At 37.6% G+C, this 22,167-nt stretch overlaps 1 protein-coding gene across 3 annotated transcripts in view; it reads left to right on the forward strand.

Annotated features, from left to right (window-relative positions):
• ANAPC4 (anaphase promoting complex subunit 4) overlaps positions 1 to 21,960 on the forward strand; it is a 42,015-nt gene extending 20,055 nt beyond the window's left edge. Inside the window, exons 16-28 of one of the 3 annotated variants that reach the window (XM_082837925.1) lie at positions 907 to 962; positions 3,273 to 3,319; positions 11,262 to 11,318; positions 11,649 to 11,705; positions 13,785 to 13,878; positions 17,110 to 17,207; positions 17,780 to 17,841; positions 17,924 to 17,962; positions 18,060 to 18,161; positions 18,973 to 19,047; positions 20,062 to 20,235; positions 20,876 to 20,999; positions 21,366 to 21,960. In XM_082837925.1, coding sequence (XP_082694051.1) covers positions 907 to 962; positions 3,273 to 3,319; positions 11,262 to 11,318; positions 11,649 to 11,705; positions 13,785 to 13,878; positions 17,110 to 17,207; positions 17,780 to 17,841; positions 17,924 to 17,962; positions 18,060 to 18,161; positions 18,973 to 19,047; positions 20,062 to 20,235; positions 20,876 to 20,999; positions 21,366 to 21,593 — 1,213 coding nt within the window. In that variant the 3' untranslated portion in view covers positions 21,594 to 21,960. The remainder of the gene's footprint in view (positions 1 to 906; positions 963 to 3,272; positions 3,320 to 11,261; positions 11,319 to 11,648; positions 11,706 to 13,784; positions 13,879 to 17,109; positions 17,208 to 17,779; positions 17,842 to 17,923; positions 17,963 to 18,059; positions 18,162 to 18,972; positions 19,048 to 20,061; positions 20,236 to 20,875; positions 21,000 to 21,365) is intronic. The other 2 variants (XM_082837926.1, XM_082837927.1) reach the window with 2 other exon arrangements.
• Positions 21,961 to 22,167: the final 207 nt, after the last annotated feature.

The raw sequence follows: 22,167 nt of genomic DNA on the forward strand, positions 1-22,167 counted from the left end.
TTGACTGGGAAGGACAGAAAGGAACGTCTTTTCTGTTTTTCATTTTTGCTGCAAGACAATTTTGATCATAGTGCTTGGTAACGCAAGAGATGTTACAGTCTTTTATGTCAGGTGTTTTACTGTGTACAGAAAGGTTAATGATGCTGACCTACTTCTCCAGTAGTATTTATGACATTTAATGCTTGGAAGGGACTTTGAGATTTAGGGGTGAAAAGTGCACATATTATTTGCTTAGAGTAATTATCTTACAGATGTGAGCTTAAAGAGGTTTTTAAAAAAATGATATCCATCTTTATATTCAGAGACAGTTTCATCAAAGGGAAGATGACTTCCACTTATAACCTTTAATCTTGGGGGTACATTTGTGTAAAGCCCAAGGAAATTCAAATTTTGAGATTCATTACCATAAGGATAAAAAATCAACTTCCAAAAGTAATGTCTGTTGATATCAGAGCTAGTGGTAGTGACATATTACAAGTTTATAATAATGATTTTCTTTTGTGTTTGATGTTTTTTTCTTCTTACTGATCAGTGAGTATTTTTTTTTAAACTGAGAATGGTGCCGGAAACTTTTTTTCTGATTTCTTTTATTTCCAAAGTTAGAAAAGGATTTCGTACTTTACTGAGTGCCCGGAAAGGAAAGACTGTTACACAGTTTGTGGCAAGGCTGTTATAATCAGTTAGAATCTGAGTTACTTGCGTTTTTTTTTAAGAGAATCAGGATTTGCTTTTTTGAAATTTTATTTTTGGGTATGTGTTTTATTTGTTAAATCTGTTGTAAAGGCTTAAATGTCATCCAGATAGGATATAGTAGAACAAAAAGGATTATTATATTCTACAGTAATTGAACAATGATACATGAACCCCATATAATAATTTCATTTCTGATTTATTTTTATCTTCTAGAGTTATAGATAGCAGTATGAAAAACTTCAAAGCGTTTTTTCGGTGGCTGTATGTGGGTAAGTGAATTGAATGAAGCATTCTTGTATTTTTAACACTTTTTAAAAAAATTGTGGGAGTATCAGTTTAGCATATTTCAATTACTGTAGTAAATTTTAAATACCTATTGAAGTAGAGAGAATAGTATAAGTGATCTGCCTTCTACTAGTCACTCAGTTTCAGCAGTTTTCAACACATGGCCAGTCTTATTTCTTCTATACACCCACCCATCTCCACCCCCGCAGATACACCTTCTAGCATTGATTGTCTCTGTCACTCACTGAGAATTGACCCTTATTTACCTTGTAATGTCTCCTTAGGTTAAAATAACATTCTTTAAATCTCTGCTTTGTATTAGGTATTGTTAGGTGTTAGATTTGGGGGAAAAGGGGGAGAAAAAATAAGACAAAACCTCTGCCCTTGAATAGCTTAGCTCCTGTTTTATACTTTGGCCTTCTGTCTCTAGATCTGTGCCCTTCATTATGGTAGCCACTAGTCATGTATGGCTGTTTCAATTAGCTGAAGTTATGTAGAATTATAAACGCAGTCCCTTAGTCATGCTAGCCACATTTTAAGTGCTCAGGAGCCACATGTGGTTAGTGGCTACCATGTTGAACAGCACAGAGCTAAAACATTTCCGTTATCTCTTCTATTGGACAGTGATGCCCTAGCTAAATAGAATGCAGACCACTTGCGGCCTTTCTTTATGTCTCCACAGTATCTTTGCATTTGTAGGTAATTAACAAATAGTTACTGACTTGATATTAAATGTTTTAATGCTCACTCTACAGGATATGCATATTTTATTTAGGTCCATTTGTACTGCTATTTTTGTGACCTCTATTAATATCTTTGAAATAATTTAGCATACCTTTCCCTCCAACATATGCAAAATTTAGTCGTAAATGGAATTTATCCCATATTTGTTAAAATTCTAAAGAGTAAAATAGAAAGTAAATTACCTATAATGTGCTAATATCCTTGAAACAAATGCCCAGATCTTTAATTCTCATATTTTTAAAACAGACTTTTCGTATTTGTTAGCCTAGTACAATTGCTTTCAATAAAAAAATGAAAGCGATCTGTAGATGTTGACATTTAAAATTCTTATATTTTTCTCAAAACCATACCAACGCTAGCCAGAATGGGGAGCCAGAGTGTTTATCAGGCCAGCCTGTTTAATATCAGAGTTAATTAGAATAAATTACAATGTTAAAATTAAACAAAACCTTAGAAGTGACTTTCTTTTACAGAAGTAGTAGCTTGGTTTTACTGATAATTATTGGAGTAATTAGGCAGTTTATATTCTTATTGCCTGTCCTAACTGTAATAAGAAGCTGCATTAGAAGATAAATGAATTACTGCTCAGTCCTTATCATTAGAGCAAAGCACACTGGATTGGAGAACTGGAGACCTAACTGTAACTGGGTGCTGCCACTAGTTAGCGCTCTACCCTTGGTTTGCTCTTGTGTAAAATGCAGTCTCCATGAAGGCAGGGACTTCTTTTATACTGCTGTATCCCTAGTACCTATATTACACTCAATAATTAATTTTTGGATGGATAAATGAATTAGTGGAACCTAGATTATGGCTGGTTTTTCAGATAATTTAGAAGTTTGAATTAATTAAAAACAGTTTCTTAAAATAATCCATATTTGCAGAATAATGTCCAACATTCTCTTTCTCAGCCAAACATAAGCATATTCAAAACTATGCAAAAGCACATGCAGCATACTTCTTGACTTAGGTGGATGTAATGTATAGAAAACACAGTATTGATAAAGACACCCCTATGAAAGGACAAAAAGAACCAACCACAATATTAAAGAAAGTATATAAATATATATATACACACATGTAAGTGTGTGTTTACACACATAAGTCTTAGTGCAAATATCTTCATGTAGCAAAAAAGCCCAAGGGAAAGAAATACATCTTTTTGGTATTCTAAGACTTTTGGAGGAAAGAACTGCTTGCACATTTTAAGAGAAGAAACATCACCGATTTAGGAGGAATCCCTACACACGTAGTCTTAGCTCAAGGCAGCAGTTAGGTTTCTTTGTCTGGAGTGGCAGTGGGTTGAATTGAAGGAGAAAATGAAAAATAATAGTTTAGGATGGCTATACCCAACCATTTTGAACCTGAAAATATAAATCAAATTTAAATTCTTTTAGTTCTTCGAAGAAAAATAAGTTTTCCTTGGTGACAAGAAGCTGTTGAAAATGGAAAATGTAGTCCAGTGAAATACATTTATTTTTTGAAATGCATCTATAATTAAAATTATGTTTGTAGTTTCCCTTTAAAGATAGTTTTAAAATTTATATTTCCAGCAATGTTGAGAATGACGGAAGACCACGTACTTCCTGAGCTGAATAAGGTATATAGTAGTATTTTTTTTCCACATCTTTATTGGAGTATAAATGCTTTACAATTGTTGTGTTAGTTTCTGCTGTACAACAAAGTGAATCAGCTATATGTATACATATATCGCCATATCCCCTCCCTCTTGCGCCTCCCTCCCACCCTCCCTATCCCATTCTTCTAGGTCATCACAAAGCACTGAGCTGATCTCCCTGTGCTATGCAGCAGCTTCCCACTAGCTGTCCATTTTACATTTGGTAGTGTATATGCGCCAATGCTACTCTCTCACTGCATCCCAGCTTCCCCTTTCCCCCATGCCCTGAAGTCTGTTCTCTATGTCTGCGTCTTTATTCCTGTCCTGCCACTGGGTTCATCAGTACCGCTTTTTAAAATTCCATATATATGCGTTAGCATACGATATTTGTTTTTCTCTTTCTGACTTACTTCACTCTGTATGACAGATTCTAGGTCCATCCACCTCACTACAAATAGTTCAATTTTATTTCTTTTTGACTGAGTAATATTCCATTGTATATATGTGCTACATCTTCTTTATCCATTCATCTATCGATGGACACTTAGGTTGCTTCCATGTCCTGGCTATTGTAAATAGTGCTGCAGTGAACATTGTGGTACATGACTCTTTTTGAATTATGGTTTTCTCAGGGTATATGCCCAGTAGTGGGATTGCTGGGTCATACGGTAGTTCTGTTTTTAGTTTTTAAGGAACCTCCGTACTGTTCTCCATAGTGGCTGTATCAATTTACATTCCCACCAACAGTGTAGGAGGGTTCCCTTTTCTCTACACCCTCTCCGGCATTTATTGTTTGTAGAGTTTTTGATGATGGCCATTCTGACTGGTGTGAGGTGATACCTCATTGTAGTTTTGATTTGCATTTCTCTAATGATTGGTGACGTTGAGCATTCTTTCATGTGTTTGTTGGCAATCTGTGTATCTTCTTAGGAGAAGTGTCTGTTTAGGTCTTCTGCCCATTTTTGGATTGGGTTGTTTGTTTCTTTGATATTGAGCTGCATGAGCTGCTTGTATATTTTGGAGATCAATCCTTTGCCAGTTGCTTCATTTGCAAATATTTTCTCCCATTTTGAGGGTTGTCTTTTCATCTTGTTTATGGTTTCCCTTGCTGTGCAAAAGCTTTGAAGTTTCATTAGGTCCCATTTGTTTATTTTTGTTTCTATTTCCCTTACTCTAGGAGGTGGGTCAAAAAGGATCTTGCTGTGATTTATGTCATAGAGTGTTCTGCCTATGTTTTCCTCTAAGAGTTTGATAGTGTCTGGCCTTACATTTAGGTCTTTAATCCACTTTGAGTTTATTTTTGTGTATGGTGTTAGGGTGTGTTCTAATTTCATTCTTTTACATGTAGCTGTCCATTTTTCCCAGCACCACTTATTGAAGAGGCTGTCTTTTCTCCATTGTATATTCTTGCCTCCTTTTTCAAAGATAAGGTGACCATATGTACGTGGGTTTATCTCTGGGCTTTCTATCTTGTTCCATTGATCTGTATTTCTGTTTTTGTGCCAGTACCATACTGTCTTGATTACTGTAGCTTTGTAGTATAGTCTGGTGTCTGGGAGCCTGATTCCTGCAGCTCCATTTTTCTTTCTCAAGATTGCTTTGGCTATTCGGGGTCTTTTTTGTTTCCATACAAATTGTAAAATTTCTTGTTCTAGTTCTGTGAAAAATGCCATTGGTAATTTGATAGGGATTGCACTGAACCTGTAGATTGCTTTGGGTAGTATAGTCATTTTCACACTATTGATTCTTCCAATCCAGGAGCATGGTATATCTCTCCATCTGTTTATGTTATCTTTGATTTCTTTCAACAGTGTTTTATAGTTTTCTGAGTACAGGTCTTTTGCCTTCTTAGGTAGGTTTATTCCTAGGTATTTTATTCTTTTTGTTGTGATGGTAAATGGGATTGTTTCCTTCATTTCTCTTTCCCATTTTTCATTGTTAATATATAGGAATGCCAGAGATTTCTGTGCATTAATTTTGTATCCTGCAACCTTACCAAATTCATTCATTAGTTCTAGTAGTTTTCTGGTGGCATCTTCAGGATTTTCTATGTATAGTATCATGTCATCAGCAAATAATGACAGTTTTACTTCTTCTTTTCCAATTTGTATTCCTCTTATTTCTTTTTCTTCTCTGATTATTGTGGTTAGAACTTCCAAAACAATGTTGAATAAGAGCGGCAAGAGTGGACATCCTTGTCTTGTTCCTGATCCTAGTGGAAATGCTTTCAGTTTTTCACCATTGAGTATGATGCTTGCTGTGGGTTGTCATATATGGCCTTTATTATGTTGAGGTAGGTTCCCTCTATTCCCATTTTCTGGAGAGTTTTTATCATAAACTGGTGTGGAATTTTGTCAGAAGCTTTTTCTGCATCTATTGAGATGATCATATGATTTTTATTCCTTAACTTGTTAATGTGGTGTATCACATTGATTGATTTGTGTATATTGAAGAATCCTTGCATCCCTGGGTTAAATCCCACTTGATCATGGTGTATGATCCTTTTAATGTGTTGTTGGATTCTGTTTGCTAATATTTTGTTCAAGATTTTTGCGTCTATGTTCATCAGTGATATTGGTCTATAATTTTATTTTTTTATGATATCCTTTTCTGGTTTTGGTATCAGGTGGCCTCATAGAACGAGTTTGGGAGTGTTCCTCCCTCCGCAATTTTTTGGAAGAGTTTGAGAAGGATAGGTGTTAACTCTCCTCTAAATGTTTGATAGAATTCACCTGTGAAGCCATCTGGTCCTGGACTTTTGTTGGTTGGAAGATTTTCAATTACAGTTTCAATTTCATTACCTGTGATTGGTCTGTTTATATTTTCTAATTCTCCCTGGTTCAATCTTGGAAGGTTGTACTTTTCCAATAATTCGTACATTTCTTTCAGGTTCTCTGTTTTATTGGCATATCATTGCTTTTAGTAGTCTCGTACGATCTTTCGTATTTCTGCCATGTCAGTTGTAATCTCTCCATTTTCATTTCTAATTTTATTGATTTGCGTCTTCTCCATTTTTTTCTTGATGAGTCTGGCTAACGGTTTATCAATTTTGTTTATCTTCTCAAAGAGTATTCTTTTAGTTTTATTGATCTTTGCTATTGTTATCTTTGTTTCTATTTCATTTATATCTGCTCTGATTTATGATTTCTTTCCTTCTACTAATTTTGGGTTTTCTTTGTTCTTTTTCTGGTTGCTTTAGGTGTAAGGTTAGATTGTTTGTTTGAGATTTTTCTTGTTTCTTGAGGTGAGCTTGAATAGCTATGAACTTCCCTCTTAGAACTGCTTTTGCTGCGTCCCCTAGTTTCTGGCTTATCGTGTTTTCGTTGTTATTTGTTTCTAGGTATTTTTTCATTTCTTCTTTGGTTTCTTCAGTGATCTCTTGGTTATTTAGCAGCACACTGTTTAGCCTCCAAGTATTTGTGTATTTTTTACTGTTTTTTTTACTGTAGTTGATTTCTAATCTCATAGCGTTGTGGTTGGAAAAGATGCTTGATACGATTTCAGTTTTCTTAACTTTTCCAAGGTTTGATTTGTGACCCAAAATGTGATCTATTCTGGAGAACGTTCTGTGTGCACTTGCGAAGAAAGTGTATTCTCCTGCTTTCTGGTGGAATGTCCTAAAAATATCAGTTAAGTCTGTCTGGTCTGTTGTTTCATTTAAAGCTTGTGTTTCCTTATTTATTTTCTGTCTGGATGATCTGTCTATTGGTGTAAGTGGGGTGTTAAAGTCCCCAACTATTATTGTGTTACTGTCGATTTCTGCTTTTATGGCTGTTGTCATTTACCTTATGTGTTGAGGTGCTCCTGTGTTGGATGCAGAAATATTTATAATTGTTATGTTTTCTTCTTGGACTGATCCCTGATCATTAGGTAGTGTCATTCCTTATCTCTTGTAACAGTCTTTATTTTAAAGTCTATTTTATCTGATATGAGTATTGCTGCTCCACCTTTCTTGTGATTTCCATTTGCATGGAATACCGTTTTCCATCCTCTCACTTTCAGTCTGTATGTGTCCCTATGTCTGAAGTGGGTCTCTTTTAGACAGCATATATCAGAGTCTTGTATCCATTCAGTCAGTCTGTGTCTTTTGGATGGAGCATTTAATCCATTTAGATTCAAGGTGATTATCGATATGTATGTTCATATTACCATTTTCTGAATTGATTTGAGGATTTTTTTGTGGGTTTTTTTTCATCTTGTGTTTCTTGCTTAGAGAAGTTCCTTTAGCATTTGCTGTGAAGCTGGTTTGGTGGTGCTGAATTCTCTTAGCTTTTGCTTGTCTGTAAAGCTTTTGATTTCTCCATTGAATATGAATGAGATCCTTGCTGGGTAGAGTAATCTTGTTTGTAGGTTTTTCCCTTTTCATCACTTTAAATATGCCCTGCCACTCCCTTAGGGCTTGCAGAGTTTCTGCTGAAAGATCAGCTGTTAACCTTGTGGGGATTCCCTTGTGTGTTATTTGTTGCTTTTCCCTTGCTGCTTTGAATATTTTTTCTGTGTATTTGATTTTTGATAGTTTGATTAACATGTGTCTTGGCGTGTTTCTCTTTGGGTTTATCCTGTGTGGGACTCTCTGCACTTCCTGGACTTGATTGACTATTTCCTTTCCCACATAGGGAGGTTTTCGACTGTGATCTTTTCAAATATTTTCTCAGACCGTTTCTTTTCTCTTCTTCTTCTGGGACCCGTATGATTCAAATGTTGGTGTGGTTAATGTTTTCCCAGAGGGCTCTGAGACTGTCCTCAATTCTTTTCATTCTTTTTTCTTTATTCTGCTCCCTGGCAGTTATTTCCACCATTTTGTCTTCCAGCTCACGTATCCATTTTTCTGCCTCAGTTATTCTGCTCTTAATTCCTTCTTGAGTACTTTTAATTTCATTTATTGTGTTGTTCATCACTGTTTGTTTGCTGTTTAGTTCTTCTGGATCCATGTTGAATGTTTGTTGTATTTTCTCCATTCTGTTTCTGAGATGTTGGATTATCTTTACTCTCATTGCTCTGAATTCTTTTTCAGGTAGGTTGCCTATTTCATCTTCATTTATTTGGTCTTGTAGGTGTTTACCTTGCTCATTTGTCTGTAACATATTTTTTTGTCGTTTCTTTTTTTTTTTTGATGGGTGGGGCTGTATTTGTGTCTTACTGGATGTTTGTTTGGCCTGAGGCCTCCAGCACTAGAGTTTGAAGGCAGTTGGATAGAGCCAGCTCTTGGTGCTGAGAGGAGGACCTCTGGGAGACCTCACTCCGACTAATATTCCCTGGGGTCTGAGGTTCTATTAGTCTAGCAGTTTGGACTCGGAGCTCCCACCGCAGGAGCTCAGGCCCAGCCTCTGGCCCAGGAACCAAGATCCTGCAAGCCGTGTGGCGTGACCAAAAAAAACAAAAATAAAACAAGGAGCAATATAATAACAAGGAATAAAAAGCAAAATAAAATTAGAAAGATAAAAAATATATTAGGAAACATAAAAGTATAATTGAAACAACTGCAACAAGGTAAAATAAAACCACCACAGAAAGAAGGGGGGGGAGGGAACAAGCCAAAAGGAGAACAATAACAAAGTATAAAGAATAATATAAAATTAGAAAAGTAAAAGAATTATTAGAAAAAAATAAAATATAAATGAATCAAAAAGGTAAAACAGAACCCCAGTCTAAAAGAGGAAAAAAGAAGAAGAAAAAAAAAGCCTTGGCTATGGGGGCAGAGTTTAGGCGGGGGTGGAACTTAGGGGTGGGGTTTAAGGTGGGGCGGAGCCTAGGTGGGGTTGGGGGTGGTGTTTGAGCGTGGGGCGGGGCCTCTGCTTAGGACCTGCGCCTTAAGGGGAGAGGCAGCGTCTCCAAAGGAGGGCCTTCCAGCTGTGGAGTTCCGGAGTGTGGAGGCGGGGCCCTGGGTGGGGGTGTAGGGGTGGGGCTTGTGTTCTGCACGGCAGGAGGGAGGCTCTGAGGGCAGAGGATTAGGCCCAGGAGCCCAAGAGGCTCCCCGGTGCCTAAGTGGACAGGGAAAGCACTGGCCACATTCCCTTCCGTTCCTCCATGCCCCCCCAAAAGCAGTCTCCCTCATCCCTGCTGGACCCCTAACCATGGGAGGGCCTCTCTGGCTGTAGGAACTCCTCCCCTCCCCCAGCTGCCCCTCAGGGGTGCCGGTCCCATAGGTCTGGCCTTTATTTTTGCTCCCCCTTCCCTCCCTCCTACTCCCTTAGGACCCGCGGCTGGAGGGGGCCTCGGTGGGCAGGGGAAACCTGGCCACGCTCCCTTTTGATCCTCTGCCCTCTCAATGGTCCCACAATTCCCCCCTTCGGGCGTGGGATCCCTTCCCCTCCCCCAGCTGCCCCTCAGGGGCACCAGTCCCGTCCTGCCTCCACTTCTCCTCCCCCCTCACTCCCCCCATGCCCCACGTTCTACCCGGTCGCTGGGGGTTCCTCTCATCCCCTTAGGTGTCCATGGTCCCCCACTGTGCCTGGTAGGTGCCCTAGTTGTGCGGAGACAGAAATTCTCCGTCCTCCTAGTATGCCATCTTGACTCCGCCCCTCTCCTAATATGTTAATATTGCCCTGGTTGAGCTCAGCTTTGCTGGTCATCTTGGTAGTCTTATGCAGTTATTAGTTAACAAGCTGTTAGGTTCTAGACACAAGACAGATCCTAGTAAGCCTTTTTTTTTTTAATTTGCGTGTTTGATGTTGTTTTTAATCTCACAGAACACCTTTATTATGGCTGTCTAAGTTTATTGTTTTCATGTTTGTGTAAGATTTTGTGATCTATATAACATAGGGTGTTTGGATTCCTTACTTTAACTTCCTAAAATGTTAAATGCATTTTTATTTTCCTTGGAAAGCTAGTACTTAGGTATTAGTACCTATGTTGAGGTCTGGCAAACACCAGTTTCTTTCTGACTCTAAGGATTGTGACAAGTAGCAATGGAACCTTCTTCTAGAAAAATCTTACAGAATAAGGCAAAATTCCCACTTGGTTCCTGCAGCTCGGTCATCCTCACCCCTTCCCAAACTGTCTGATTCAGATAGATTAGGTAATTTTGAGTCTGAAAAAATGGAGAGCGTTAAGAGTAGCCTTGGGCTTCCCTGGTGGCGCAGTGGTTGAGAGTCCGCCTGCCGACGCAGAGGACACGGGTTCGTGCCCCGGTCCGGGAAGATCCCACATGCCGCGGAGCGGCTGGGCCCGTGAGCCATGGCCGCTGAGCCTGCGCGTCCGGAGCCTGTGCTCTGCAACGGGAGAGGCCACAACAGTGAGAGGCCCGCGTACCGCAAAAAAAAAAAAGATTAGCCTTGGTGGCCCAGATGAGTAAAGGATCACAGCTTTTACACAAAGTAGATCTTTTGTGCTGTGGATGACTGGCCTTGCAAACCAGAGACATTCACCTTAGCTGTTTCTCTGATATCACTCTTAGCTTTATTTGGGGAAATATAATATGTTACTTGTTGGGAGAGCCCTCAATGTGTAATTTTTTGAGGGCTGAAGAACCGGGATAGGGAGAAGGCAGGGTCATTGAAAGAAGCAGAGGGCCAACACTGAAGCGCTCTTGGGTTGCAGCCTTTAACTCACATTGAGGTTATTTATCTGGACTGACAGTCCCCTACTCCCAAAGGAGGGACTCTACACACGTAGTCTTAGCATAAAGCATAAAATAATAAACAGCCTTAGGCCATAAAGAGTTCTGTAGCTATTGGCGTCGCTGATTGGAAAATGGGTTTAAAATATTTAATTACATGCTTCTCAGAGCCCTAGGATTTCATATTTTCAGAGTTGCATAATCTCCTGAATTTCTGTTGACATTTTCTTTGAAGGAACTTTGCTTATTTGTCCCATAACTTTTAGTAGATAGTAGAAAAGTCACATTTATTATTACATAGAATTTTATTGGCAAGCTTTCTCTTATCTTAATCTGTTTTCTTTTTGTTCCTTTTGGTTTTGATAGATGACTCAAAAAGACATCACATTTGTTGCTGAATTTCTTACTGAACATTTCAATGAGGTAGGAAATTGGTATTTCTATAGTGCTTCTTAAAAAACAATCACAATAAATCGGGATAATGGTAGGAAGTAATCAAATTTAATCCAATTTAATTGAAGTTCTAAGCAATTCTGTATGCTTTTTAAACTATTGAGCTAATTAATGGCAGTACTTACTTATTAAATGTAAAGCATATAAATGGAACTTTTATTTGTATGTGTGTTACTACATATAAAAGAGTAACTGCCACCAATAGCTTTCTTAAACAATAGAGTTTTTGGTGTAAATATATAAGAGTATTTTTTCCTCAGTGAGTTGACTTAAGAATTAAACTATATTTATTCTTTCTAGGCTCCAGATCTTTATAATCGAAAAGGAAAATATTTTAACGTTGAAAAAGTTGGTCAGGTATGGGCTCTGGATTGAATCTAGTTACTAATTTTTTTATTTTTAAAACTTTAGCAGTGTTAGTCTTTATTATACAAAACTTTTTGAAAGTAATATAATGCCACATTATATAGTAACCGTGCCCTTTGAGTCAAATCACCAAAGAGTAGCTTTAAACTTTTTCGTCTCAGAACACTTTTACATTCTTAAAATTATTGAAGACTCCGGAGAGCTTTTATGTGCACTGTATCTATCAATAGTAGATATTATTAGGTATTCGAAATTAAACAGAATAAAGAATTATCTCTTAATTAATTAAAAAAGAACCCACTTACTGTTACACATTAATATAAATATTTTTAACAAAAAGTAACTATACTTCACAAAACAAAATTAAGTGAAGAATGGCATTGTTTTATATGTTTGCAAATCTCCTTGATGTCTGGCTTAAGACAAGGCAGCTATATTCTCATATCTGCTTCTGCATTCGATCTATTGTGATGTGTTGTTTTGGTTAAGAAAGCCTGGTTTCACGCAGGTGTGTCGTTGGAAAGGTAAAGTATTTTAATAGCTTTTTAGATAACTGTGAATATTCTTTGATACTACACCAGATCCTGACAAGTGGTAGTATCTTAGGTTAGTTTCAGTATGGAATCTAAATTGCATCATGGACTTTTCATATTCTGATGCACTAAAATTCATTCATCTGCCTTGCACTTTGGATGGATCTTCTGCGCTGTGCGTGTGATTTTGCCATATCATGTATTGGTCATTTGGAAAATACTGATTCGCTGAATTACAACGATCTTCCATATGCTGACACCTTTCTTCACAAAGTGTCCAAAAGTCAGATTTTGTTAATGTCATTACCAATCTCATCAGACAATGTTTAACTACTGTGAGGTTGTCAAGCACATAATGGCAGATACATGTTTTTCAAAAATTTTAATTTTTGCTTAAATGTTTAAATTTTATCATTGGTAATAAATACTGTCAGTTTTTTGTTGTTGTTGTTTTTGTGGGTTTTTTTTTTTTGTGGTATGCGGGCCTCTCACTGTTGTGGCTTCTCCCGTTGCGGAGCACAGGCTCTGGACGCACAGGCTCAGCGGCCATGGCTCACAGGCCCAGCCGCTCCGCGGCATGTGGGATCTTCCCGGACCGGGGCACGAACCCGTGTCCCCTGCATCGGCAGGCGGACTCCCAACCACTGCGCCACCAGGGAAACCCCTGTCAGTTGTTTTGCTTAAAGTGACAGGATCACTTTCTTTATTTTCAAGAACATATCTGCCAAATACCCAAGAATGAATAATCATAGTTTGTCTGCCAGTTGTTCTTTTGAATGAAAGTGGAATTCCATTAATAACAAAGAAGTGCCTGGCCTGACTCACAACTACATTTTCATAAATGCTTTCCCTCATGATAACTGTCATACTTTGGTAGGCAGCAAAAGTGCTTTATTTATACTTCCCAATTCTGTCACTCAGAATATTAAAAAGATTTTGTTGAGATTTAGTTTAATCATTTTAACACCTCATTAGAGATTAGTGAAACTGTATGTGGCAGAAAGGAATATAGTGACTGCTAGTATGGTTTGGGGCCACTACTTTGATTCTTGGTGACAGTGCCAGCAGTGTTCTCCACCTGTGCTTTTGACTATCAGGGCAGATGTCATTACAGTGAAAAGGGCAAATAATATCTTGATACTATTATAAAAATAGTAATGACCTCATGGATCTCTGAAAGCATCTTGAAGACTCTCAGAGCTGCATGGATCACACTTTGAGAACTACTGCCATAGATTAGACTGACAGTTGATACTTTTCAAATTAATTTATAAACTTACATATGTAAGTTTAAAATGTGCTTCCTGAAGATAGAACATGAAATTTAAACTCAATTTATAGTCTCTAAATCTACAGCATTCTAATGTTTGCAGTTCAGTTGCTTGGCATTTAGCAGATTTTGGTCATCTCACAGAATAATGCACTTTCAGAGGACTTGGCAGTAAAACAAAATAAGTAGAATAATGTTAAATATAAACAATTTCGGAGCCTAATGCTTTGGTTTAGAAAACTTAAATTTCTAATTCTGTACTTCTAGTACTTGAAAGACGAAGATGATGATCTTGTGTCACCCCCTAACACAGAAGGGAACCAGTGGTATGACTTTCTTCAAAACAGCAGCCACCTTAAAGGTATTTCATGAACCAACATGGATTTTGGCCATGTTTATATTTATTTGAGACCAGTACATCAGCAAGTGTACTTGCTGAATACTTACCTAAGTTCTTTAGATTTATCCTTTGTGTCCATTTTATTTGATTATAGAAACAGTAAAATAATAACAGTATATGACATTACCATGTTCAAAAACACTCTGATATTAACTGTGATGTAGTAAGATTGCTTAAGTATTGTCCATTATAAAAAATATGTATTAAGAAATAGGATATTGGGAAGAAAACTGTAGAGCCTATCAGTCAGAGAAGTCTATTTTGCCAGTTCCAATTTATTAGCTTTTAAGAGCATATGATGCTTTTAACTCCTATAATGATGCATCTCTGTATTCTTCTGAGGTTGTATTTTTTTTTTAATTGTTATGCCTTTCATTCTCTAGGATGTTGATTTGGTAAAACTTTATTTAGCCAGCATTACTGGGAATACAACACAAAATAGCAACCATTAAATATGTCGAAACGTCTCCATTTTAGATGAAAAGATTTTTAAAGCATCTGTTTCTTTGCTTTCTCAAAGAATAATCTGACCACAGTTTAGCTATTTCTTAGATCCTTGGGGTAATAGCCACATACATATATTACCTCCTTTGATCTTCACAAGAACCTATGAGGTAGGTACTTGTTATCTTCATTTTACTAGTGAGGAAACTGAAGGTTAGAGAAGGCCCCAAGGTGGTAAACGATAGAGCTAGGATTCTGCTAACTTGAGAGCCTGAGTTTTTAACTGGACTTAATAGTGACCTCTGCTCTGTGTGGTTGCTGTGTATCTGAATGAGTGAGTGAGTGGGGGGAGGCAGAGAAATCTCAGGCCCAGAACTTTGCTTACTGCTGTTTTGATTTAACCCTACAAGCCCAAATTCTTTTTCAGAGCAGGACGTATTTTACATTGTTTGAGAGTCTTAAGATCCATTGAGAGAGATGTATTGACGTAAGTTAGCTATTGAATAGAGGGAAAATAAAAGTTCAGCTGACTCAGCTCATTTACCGTATTTAATCAGGATGTCCAAGGAGTAAGGAAGGATGCGCGGGGAGGGCTGATGGCAGTGTACCAGCAGGGGTGTGGCACCTGGACCCTGTCACTGTTGGGCTAATATCCATCCTGGGGACTTTGGACTAAAAACAGGTTCTACCCTTTTTTCTCCCCACATCTTCTATGGCTGAATAGAAAGGTGTAATCTTAGTTACAGGTCTCATGTTTAACTTCAGATTAACTCCATCTCTTAAATGCTTAAGAGTTTGCTAGTGTGTGACTTTGGACAAGCTCATTAATCTCCCAGTTTCTTAGTCTAGTATGAAGTAATACCAACTGTCATTATGGAGCTATTAAGAAACCTTTAATGAAACTTCTTCCTAGCACTTTGCAAAAATCAAGTGCTAAATGCTTAGCACACATAGCTTCCCAGGGGATGTGAGAGAGTCGGTGTTGTTACGTGGGTAGAGGTCGGTGTGCTGGAAGCCGGGCTGCCTGGGCTGAAGTCCTGCTCTGCCACTCCCTGGTGTGGGGCTGAGGGCACGTTGCCTGACCTCTCTGTGCCCCAGTTTTCTCTTCTGTAAAGTGAGGGTGATCAGAGCGCCTCCCTCAAAAAGCTGTTGGGAAGATGAAACAAATTAACCTAGATGAAGCACTTAGGATAGTGCCCGGCACATAGCATATAAGCAGGCAGTATGCATCTGAGCTGTTTTTACTCAAAACACTTCCGACACCAAAATGAGAGGCTTTTTTCCCTCCTGAGACCAATTCTGACACCACCTGGGTGTCCTACAGTTCGATTCTGACACTAACTCTGCAGAGTTACCACCAGACTCCACAGGGTTAGGGCTTAGTCCCACAAGACCGCCCCCACTTCAGAGTTCAGTCACAAGTACGGGGTCCCCAGGTTACCCACACTTCTGTTCCACTTGGCTACAAAGTTGGGGCTTCCCATGCTTCAGTTTTAATAATTTGCTAAAATGGCTCACAAAACTCAGAAACACTTAACTTACATCTACCAGTTTATTATAAAGGATACAACTCTGGAATAGCCAAATGGAAGAGACGCATGGGGCAAGGTATGGGGAGGGGCATGGAGCTTCCATCCCCTCTCCAGGCGCACTGCCCTCCCAGCACCTTAAGCATCGACCCAGAGGCCCTCTGCTCTGTCGTTTAGGGGCGTTATGGAGTTTTCATTATGTAGGGGTTATGGGCCGTTGGTGACGGGACTCAACGCTAGCTTCTCTCCCCTACCCGCAGGTCGAGGGAAGGGGCTGAAAGTTCCAAGCTTCTAATCAAGGCTTGGTCTTTATGGAGACCAGCCCCCATCCTGAAGCTATCTAAGGGCCTCATTAAAACTCATTAAGGAGCTCTGGGCCAGGAACTGGGGACAAAGACCAAATATCTCTCTCTGATACCACAGCATCTGTCCCCTGTTGGGAGCTTAAAATGTTAACACGATTAAAGCTCCTTTTATCCAGTATAGCTGGGACATGAGGTGCTGTGAGGGAGGCCTGCAGAGCACAGTGGAAGAGGGTGGGCTTGGGAGTTGGACCTGGGTTTGATTCAGAGTCTAGCTTCCTAGTCATTCTCACGCTGGGCAATTGCCTACACCTCCTAAGCCTCATTTTTTTTCTTTTTTTAATCAGCAAAATAAAGAGTGTGATGCTTAATATATACAGCTGTTGTAAACAATAGAAATAACAAGTATAAAAAGAACCTAGCATACTTGGTGTCACTAAATGGAAAATTATATATTACTTTCTACTGCTAAAGTAGTCTTTTCAAAAGTAAAGAGCTTATTTTCGTAGCACCAGTTTCTTGTCTCCTGTTTTTGTTTTCACTATCACACTCTTCCAAAACAAGCACTGTTGTTATACCATTGTGGCAAAGAAGAGAGAAAAATGAACTTATTTCATTATATGTCTTATGGTTTCCAAATCATCCCTTTCTTCTTATAGCCAGCAGAAGCATACTGTTGGATTTTGGTGGGAAAAAATAAAATATAGAATAATAAGCTGCAAGGACTGGCAGCAGGGGACGATGCAAGGCAGAAGGCCACGGTCATTTTTAGTGAGGTTGTGCCAAGGTATAATGAAGTGGCCAGGGAGAGTTCCACCATCAGATGAGCTGTGTGGGCTGGCTCTAGCAGTAGATCAGTTTCTCCTAGTTATCTGGTTTGTTATAGCTTTTTATTTTTTGTTTTTGTTTCAAACCAGAAAGTCCTCTGCTGTTTCCTTATTATCCTCGAAAATCATTGCATTTTGTGAAAAGGCGGATGGAGAACGTTATTGATCATTGCTTGCAAAAGCCAGCAGTAAGTTTGAAAGAAATGCATGTTTTTGTGTAGGAGCAAGAACATCTGCGATATGCGGCTCGCTTATGTAAATGGTCGTAGTTATTAAGATGAACCATATCAAAATGCTGGTATTCAGCTATTTCTGACTAACAAAAATGGCAGTTTCATATGGTTCACTCTAATATTTCCTCTTATTGTTGCTTTCTTACATAGATTAAAAAATAAATACATGGTTATTGAACGTGTTGACGTCCTTTAGTATTTTACTTGTGCCCAGAACAGACTTATTATAAATGGTCTTAGTTACAGAGCTGATGTGTCTGTTAACTACTGAATGAATGATGGATGATTGATGCTATGGGACTAGAAGAGGTGGTTTCTAACCTGCCATCACGTATCCCCAGGGTCCTTTTCAGCTCAGAACTTTCTCTCTTCCTTACTGCCATGACTGTCATTAAAGTTTCTTGCATGAAGGTTGGTGATATAGATGATTTTGCACTAGACTTAAACAGTGACGAGCAGTCACTTTCTGTGGAGTATTTATTTTTGTGTATGTATATGCTTTAATTATATGTTTAAATCTTATTTAGGATGTAATTGGAAAATCGATGAATCAAGCAATATGTATTCCATTATATAGAGATGCTAGAAGGTAATTCTGTTTACCTTTTTGGGTGATACAATTCAGCAGCCAATTAAAATTTGTCTTACTTCTTTTTCTTCTTTTGTTTTAGTGAGGACTCCACACGTAGGTTGTTCAAATTCCCTTTTCTGTAAGTGTCTCTCCCCTATCTCATGTGAATAATACAGTTTGGTTCTCTGCATTGGTAGCTAAATAATCATGTTTTGACATTAATTTTTTTTCCTTAGGTGGAATAATAAAACCTCAAATCTGCATTATCTTCTTTTTACTATTTTAGAAGATTCACTTTATAAAATGTGCATCTTAAGGAGACACACTGATATTTCCCAGTAAGTATTAATCTGAAGTTTGAACCAAGGAGATAAGATTTTTATTATTTTTAATCATAAAACATACCACTTCCCTTCCCTACATTTCAGGTTTTAGTTAAGCTGCCTTATGACTTTAGGCTTGCTAACTTAACTGTTCTGGTCTTCGTTTTCACATTTTTAAGGTGGTAATGCCAAATTAGGAAGCTATGTGATCCCTTTTAATTCTAGATTATTTAATTTTGTATTGGTATATGGCTGTTACATGTAGGATATTTTTAGGGTTAGGAAAAATATAACAACAGAATAGTCAGGATTATATCTCATCAACTTGTGGAAGTTCAAAATTATATTTTGGCTTCCTTATAGAAAGGATTTTTACCTCAGGTTAAGTATGCCTTTCATTAAACAAGCCCTGCATATAGAGACTTCTTTTGAGAATGCAAATAAAAGTTCTGAAAAATAAATCATATTCAGGATGTCACTAGGATCTTAAATGATTTTAAATCTAAACCTGAGGGAAAGTTTTTGAAACCAAGATGTAGCCCGAGAGAAATAATTTGGTTGTCCCAAACATCCTTATTTTATAAGGAATCTTGCTACTTTGGTGACTATAAGATTTTAAACTAAGCTGTAATTTTGATGTTAGTTTTATCTATCAGGGGTTTATATCAGTTATCAGTATTCTAGAGTGAGTGTAATAGTATTTTGGTCTGAGGTTTGGTGATTAGGTAAATGTGCTAACAATCATGTTCTTTCAAGCATATATAGATTATTGCCTATCCAACTTGTTCTACAAAGTCTCTTCCCCCACCCCCTTTCTTTCTTGAAGATCTGTAAGTAATGGACTAATTGCTATTAAATTTGGGAGCTTCACATATGCCACAACTGAAAAAGTGAGAAGAAGGTAAATCTTGAATCTTGTTTGAGTGAGATGTCTATATAATAAATACAATTATAGGAATATGGCTAGACTCAGTTACAGTGATGATATTCTTAGAAGGCCTTCATCATTTGCAACTTAGGGGGCTGGGTTGGTTATGTATTTTATACTTAGAGGATGATTTGACTTACAGTGAAAGGAACCTTACTGGCCTGCAGGAATTTTTATAGTGTGCTTTCCTACAATTAATACTTCTGAGCTCTTTGTCAACTAAGAAAGTAATGTGGGTCAGGGGCAGATGGCTGAAGGTCTTCTTATGACCAGCGAGGTGTGAGGTGGTATCCTTCTCACTGGGGTGGGATTTTCTTAGGGCACAAAGGGTAACAATACTTGATGTCATCCTGAGGCTTTTGCAAGAGAAAGATCTGACACTAATCCTAAACCAACCTTTTCCTTACTCTTTTCCTTACGTAAACGAAGTTCTTTATGATAATGTCTTTGAAGTTGTGTCTTTTCATATGTAAATCTTATTTTTACTTTTCACTCTAGTAAACTCTGTTTATTATATATATGTATATATGTATACACACACACACACACACACACACACACACACACACACACACACACACACACACACACACACACGTATATACATGGTGTCATTCATGGAATCTCTACAGGCTTAAGGCCTGACCATTGATGTCAAGAGTTTTCTGGAGCTGTGAACCAAGTTCACAGGTTTTTCTTTTTTCATGATTATCTATTTTCAGGGCCTAGTTATATTTGTGAATAATCAGTACAACAGGTAACTGTGACTTTAGTGTAAACTAATGATATATTTTAAATGTTACTGAGTACAACAGGGAACTGTGACTTTAGTGTAAACTAATGATATATTTTAAATGTTACTGTATAGAATGTCACTTGATATTTTCATTGTCAGTTTTCTGCTTGGTACCAGTATAATGTTATATATACAGTATTTTCTCAGTCATGATAACATCTTTGATATAACAAAACTTATTTTAATTCTAGCACCTACAGTTGTTTAGATGCACAGTTTTATGATGATGAAACTGTCACAGTAGTTCTTAAAGACACTGTAGGACGTGAAGGAAGAGATAGACTCTTGGTCCAGTTGCCGTTGTCTTTAGTGTATAACAGTGAAGATTCTGCAGAATATCAGTTCACTGGGTCTTACTCTACAAGGTAACTTACATTAGTAAGATTGTCTTTCTGATAGAACAGTTAAATGTTTTTTTAATGTATATTGTACATTCTGGTTCTTTAGGTTTGATAGATAAATAAACTCAGCTGAGCAGAAATGCTTCTATTTTTTTTATTGAAAAAATACTGGCTTCAACAGCTCTTCTGTCAAGAATTATTTGCTGGAACAAGGTGGGGAATTATTTGGTGTGGAGAATGGAACTTCTGTTTTCAAGGATAGCATGAACCCCAGTTTGTAGTAGAGTTATTTTAGATTTGCCTTTAGTATTTTCCTTTCAGAATTAGGACTTCAGTAGCCACATAGAGGTTCAAGGTCAGTTGAAAGAGATGGCTTTAGATTGAAATTTAAATAGGCAGATCTCTAATTTTTAAAATGAGTCCATTTGCTTACCTTGAAAGTGAATCAAAAACCTTACTAAGGTTTCTGCCTTAAAAAGGTATTCTGACTATTTGGAAATGCAGTTTTTTCATAGAATATAGTATCACAGCTTTTTTATACAGTAGCTGGTAGAATTATATTGGAAATGGGAATACTGGTAGAAATCAAACCCTGATACCACCCCTAGTAAACCAGGGAGAACAGCCCCATTTCACTCCTGGATTGGTTTTCTCCCCTTTCTAGGCTAGATGAGCAGCGTAGTGCTATTCCCACCCGTACCATGCACTTTGAAAAGCACTGGAGATTACTGGAAAGTATGAAAGCACAGTATGTTGCTGGGAATGGTTTTCGCAAAGTGTCCTGTGTGGTAAGTATTAAATTGTTGCAAAGAGTAACAGAAGCAACACGATCTGTAAGTCCTCTCAGTGCAAACATTTAGTGATGTCAAGCTTTTATTGATTATGAGCAGGTAGTGGCCTTAGCTATTTAGTTCTCTTGTTCTGAGAAAGCTTACTAAGTAATTAATAACAATTTTAGATTTTAGTAATCTTGAAATTGTATGTGGAGATCCTTTTATACAAAATGAAAGCTGAGTTTAGTGATTTTGTTGTAAATTGATTGGAAAATAACTTTCCTATAAAACCACTTTTTTCCGATTTCTTATTTCTAATTTTTTATATATAATGTATTAGTTAAGCCATTTTAAAAGTTCTTTATTTGGCCTTTTCTTTAGTTAAGCTCGAATCTCCGTCATGTGAGAGTATTTGAAATGGACATAGATGATGAATGGGAGCTTGATGAGTCTTCGGATGAAGAGGAGGAAGCCAGTAATAAGCCTGTAAAAATAAAGGAAGAAGTATTGTCTGAGTCGGAAGCAGAGAACCAGCAAGCTGGCACTGCTGCTTTAGCTCCAGAGATGGTCATTAAAGTAGAAAAACTTGACCCTGAGCTAGACTCATGATCTAGCTTGCCATTATTTTATATGTTCTCTTGTCAGAAAGGACACAGATGGTGATCGAAGATGTGTTGGACCACTTAATTTTCTTTGTGAAATAAACAGTAAATTTTATTTTTTTTTTGTTCTGCGTCATCTTCTTTTAGTGGTATAGCCACTGTGATAGATTTTCTTTTCACCATTTCTTTTTAATACTGTGTGCAGAACTAGTGTTAAAGAAAATATAAATTGAATGTGAAGAAAAAGTTTAATCTTTTCTGTCAAAAGGTAGGTCTCAGGAATCATTCCTGTATCAGGAAGAAATTACGTTTAGTCATTCATCACTGGAAGTTTTGATGCATTTAGTATTTTTAAAACGCAGACAACATTTATTCCTGTTTTTCCATCTTCCTCTTCTAGTTCACTTTAGATCTCCAGAATGCTTTCAAAATTATGTTTTTATACTGATTTACTGTAACCCTAAATAAGCCAAGAGATGGGTACTATCTTTATGATCTAAATAGCAAAAACATTGCTTGACACCTGCATGATTATCTTTTCTCACTGCTACTTTATTTGAGCTCTGAATTCTTTGAATCAC

This window comes from Leucopleurus acutus, assembly GCF_964270905.1.
Source record: "Leucopleurus acutus genome assembly, chromosome: 4".
NCBI classification, from domain to species: domain Eukaryota; kingdom Metazoa; phylum Chordata; class Mammalia; order Artiodactyla; family Delphinidae; genus Leucopleurus; species Leucopleurus acutus.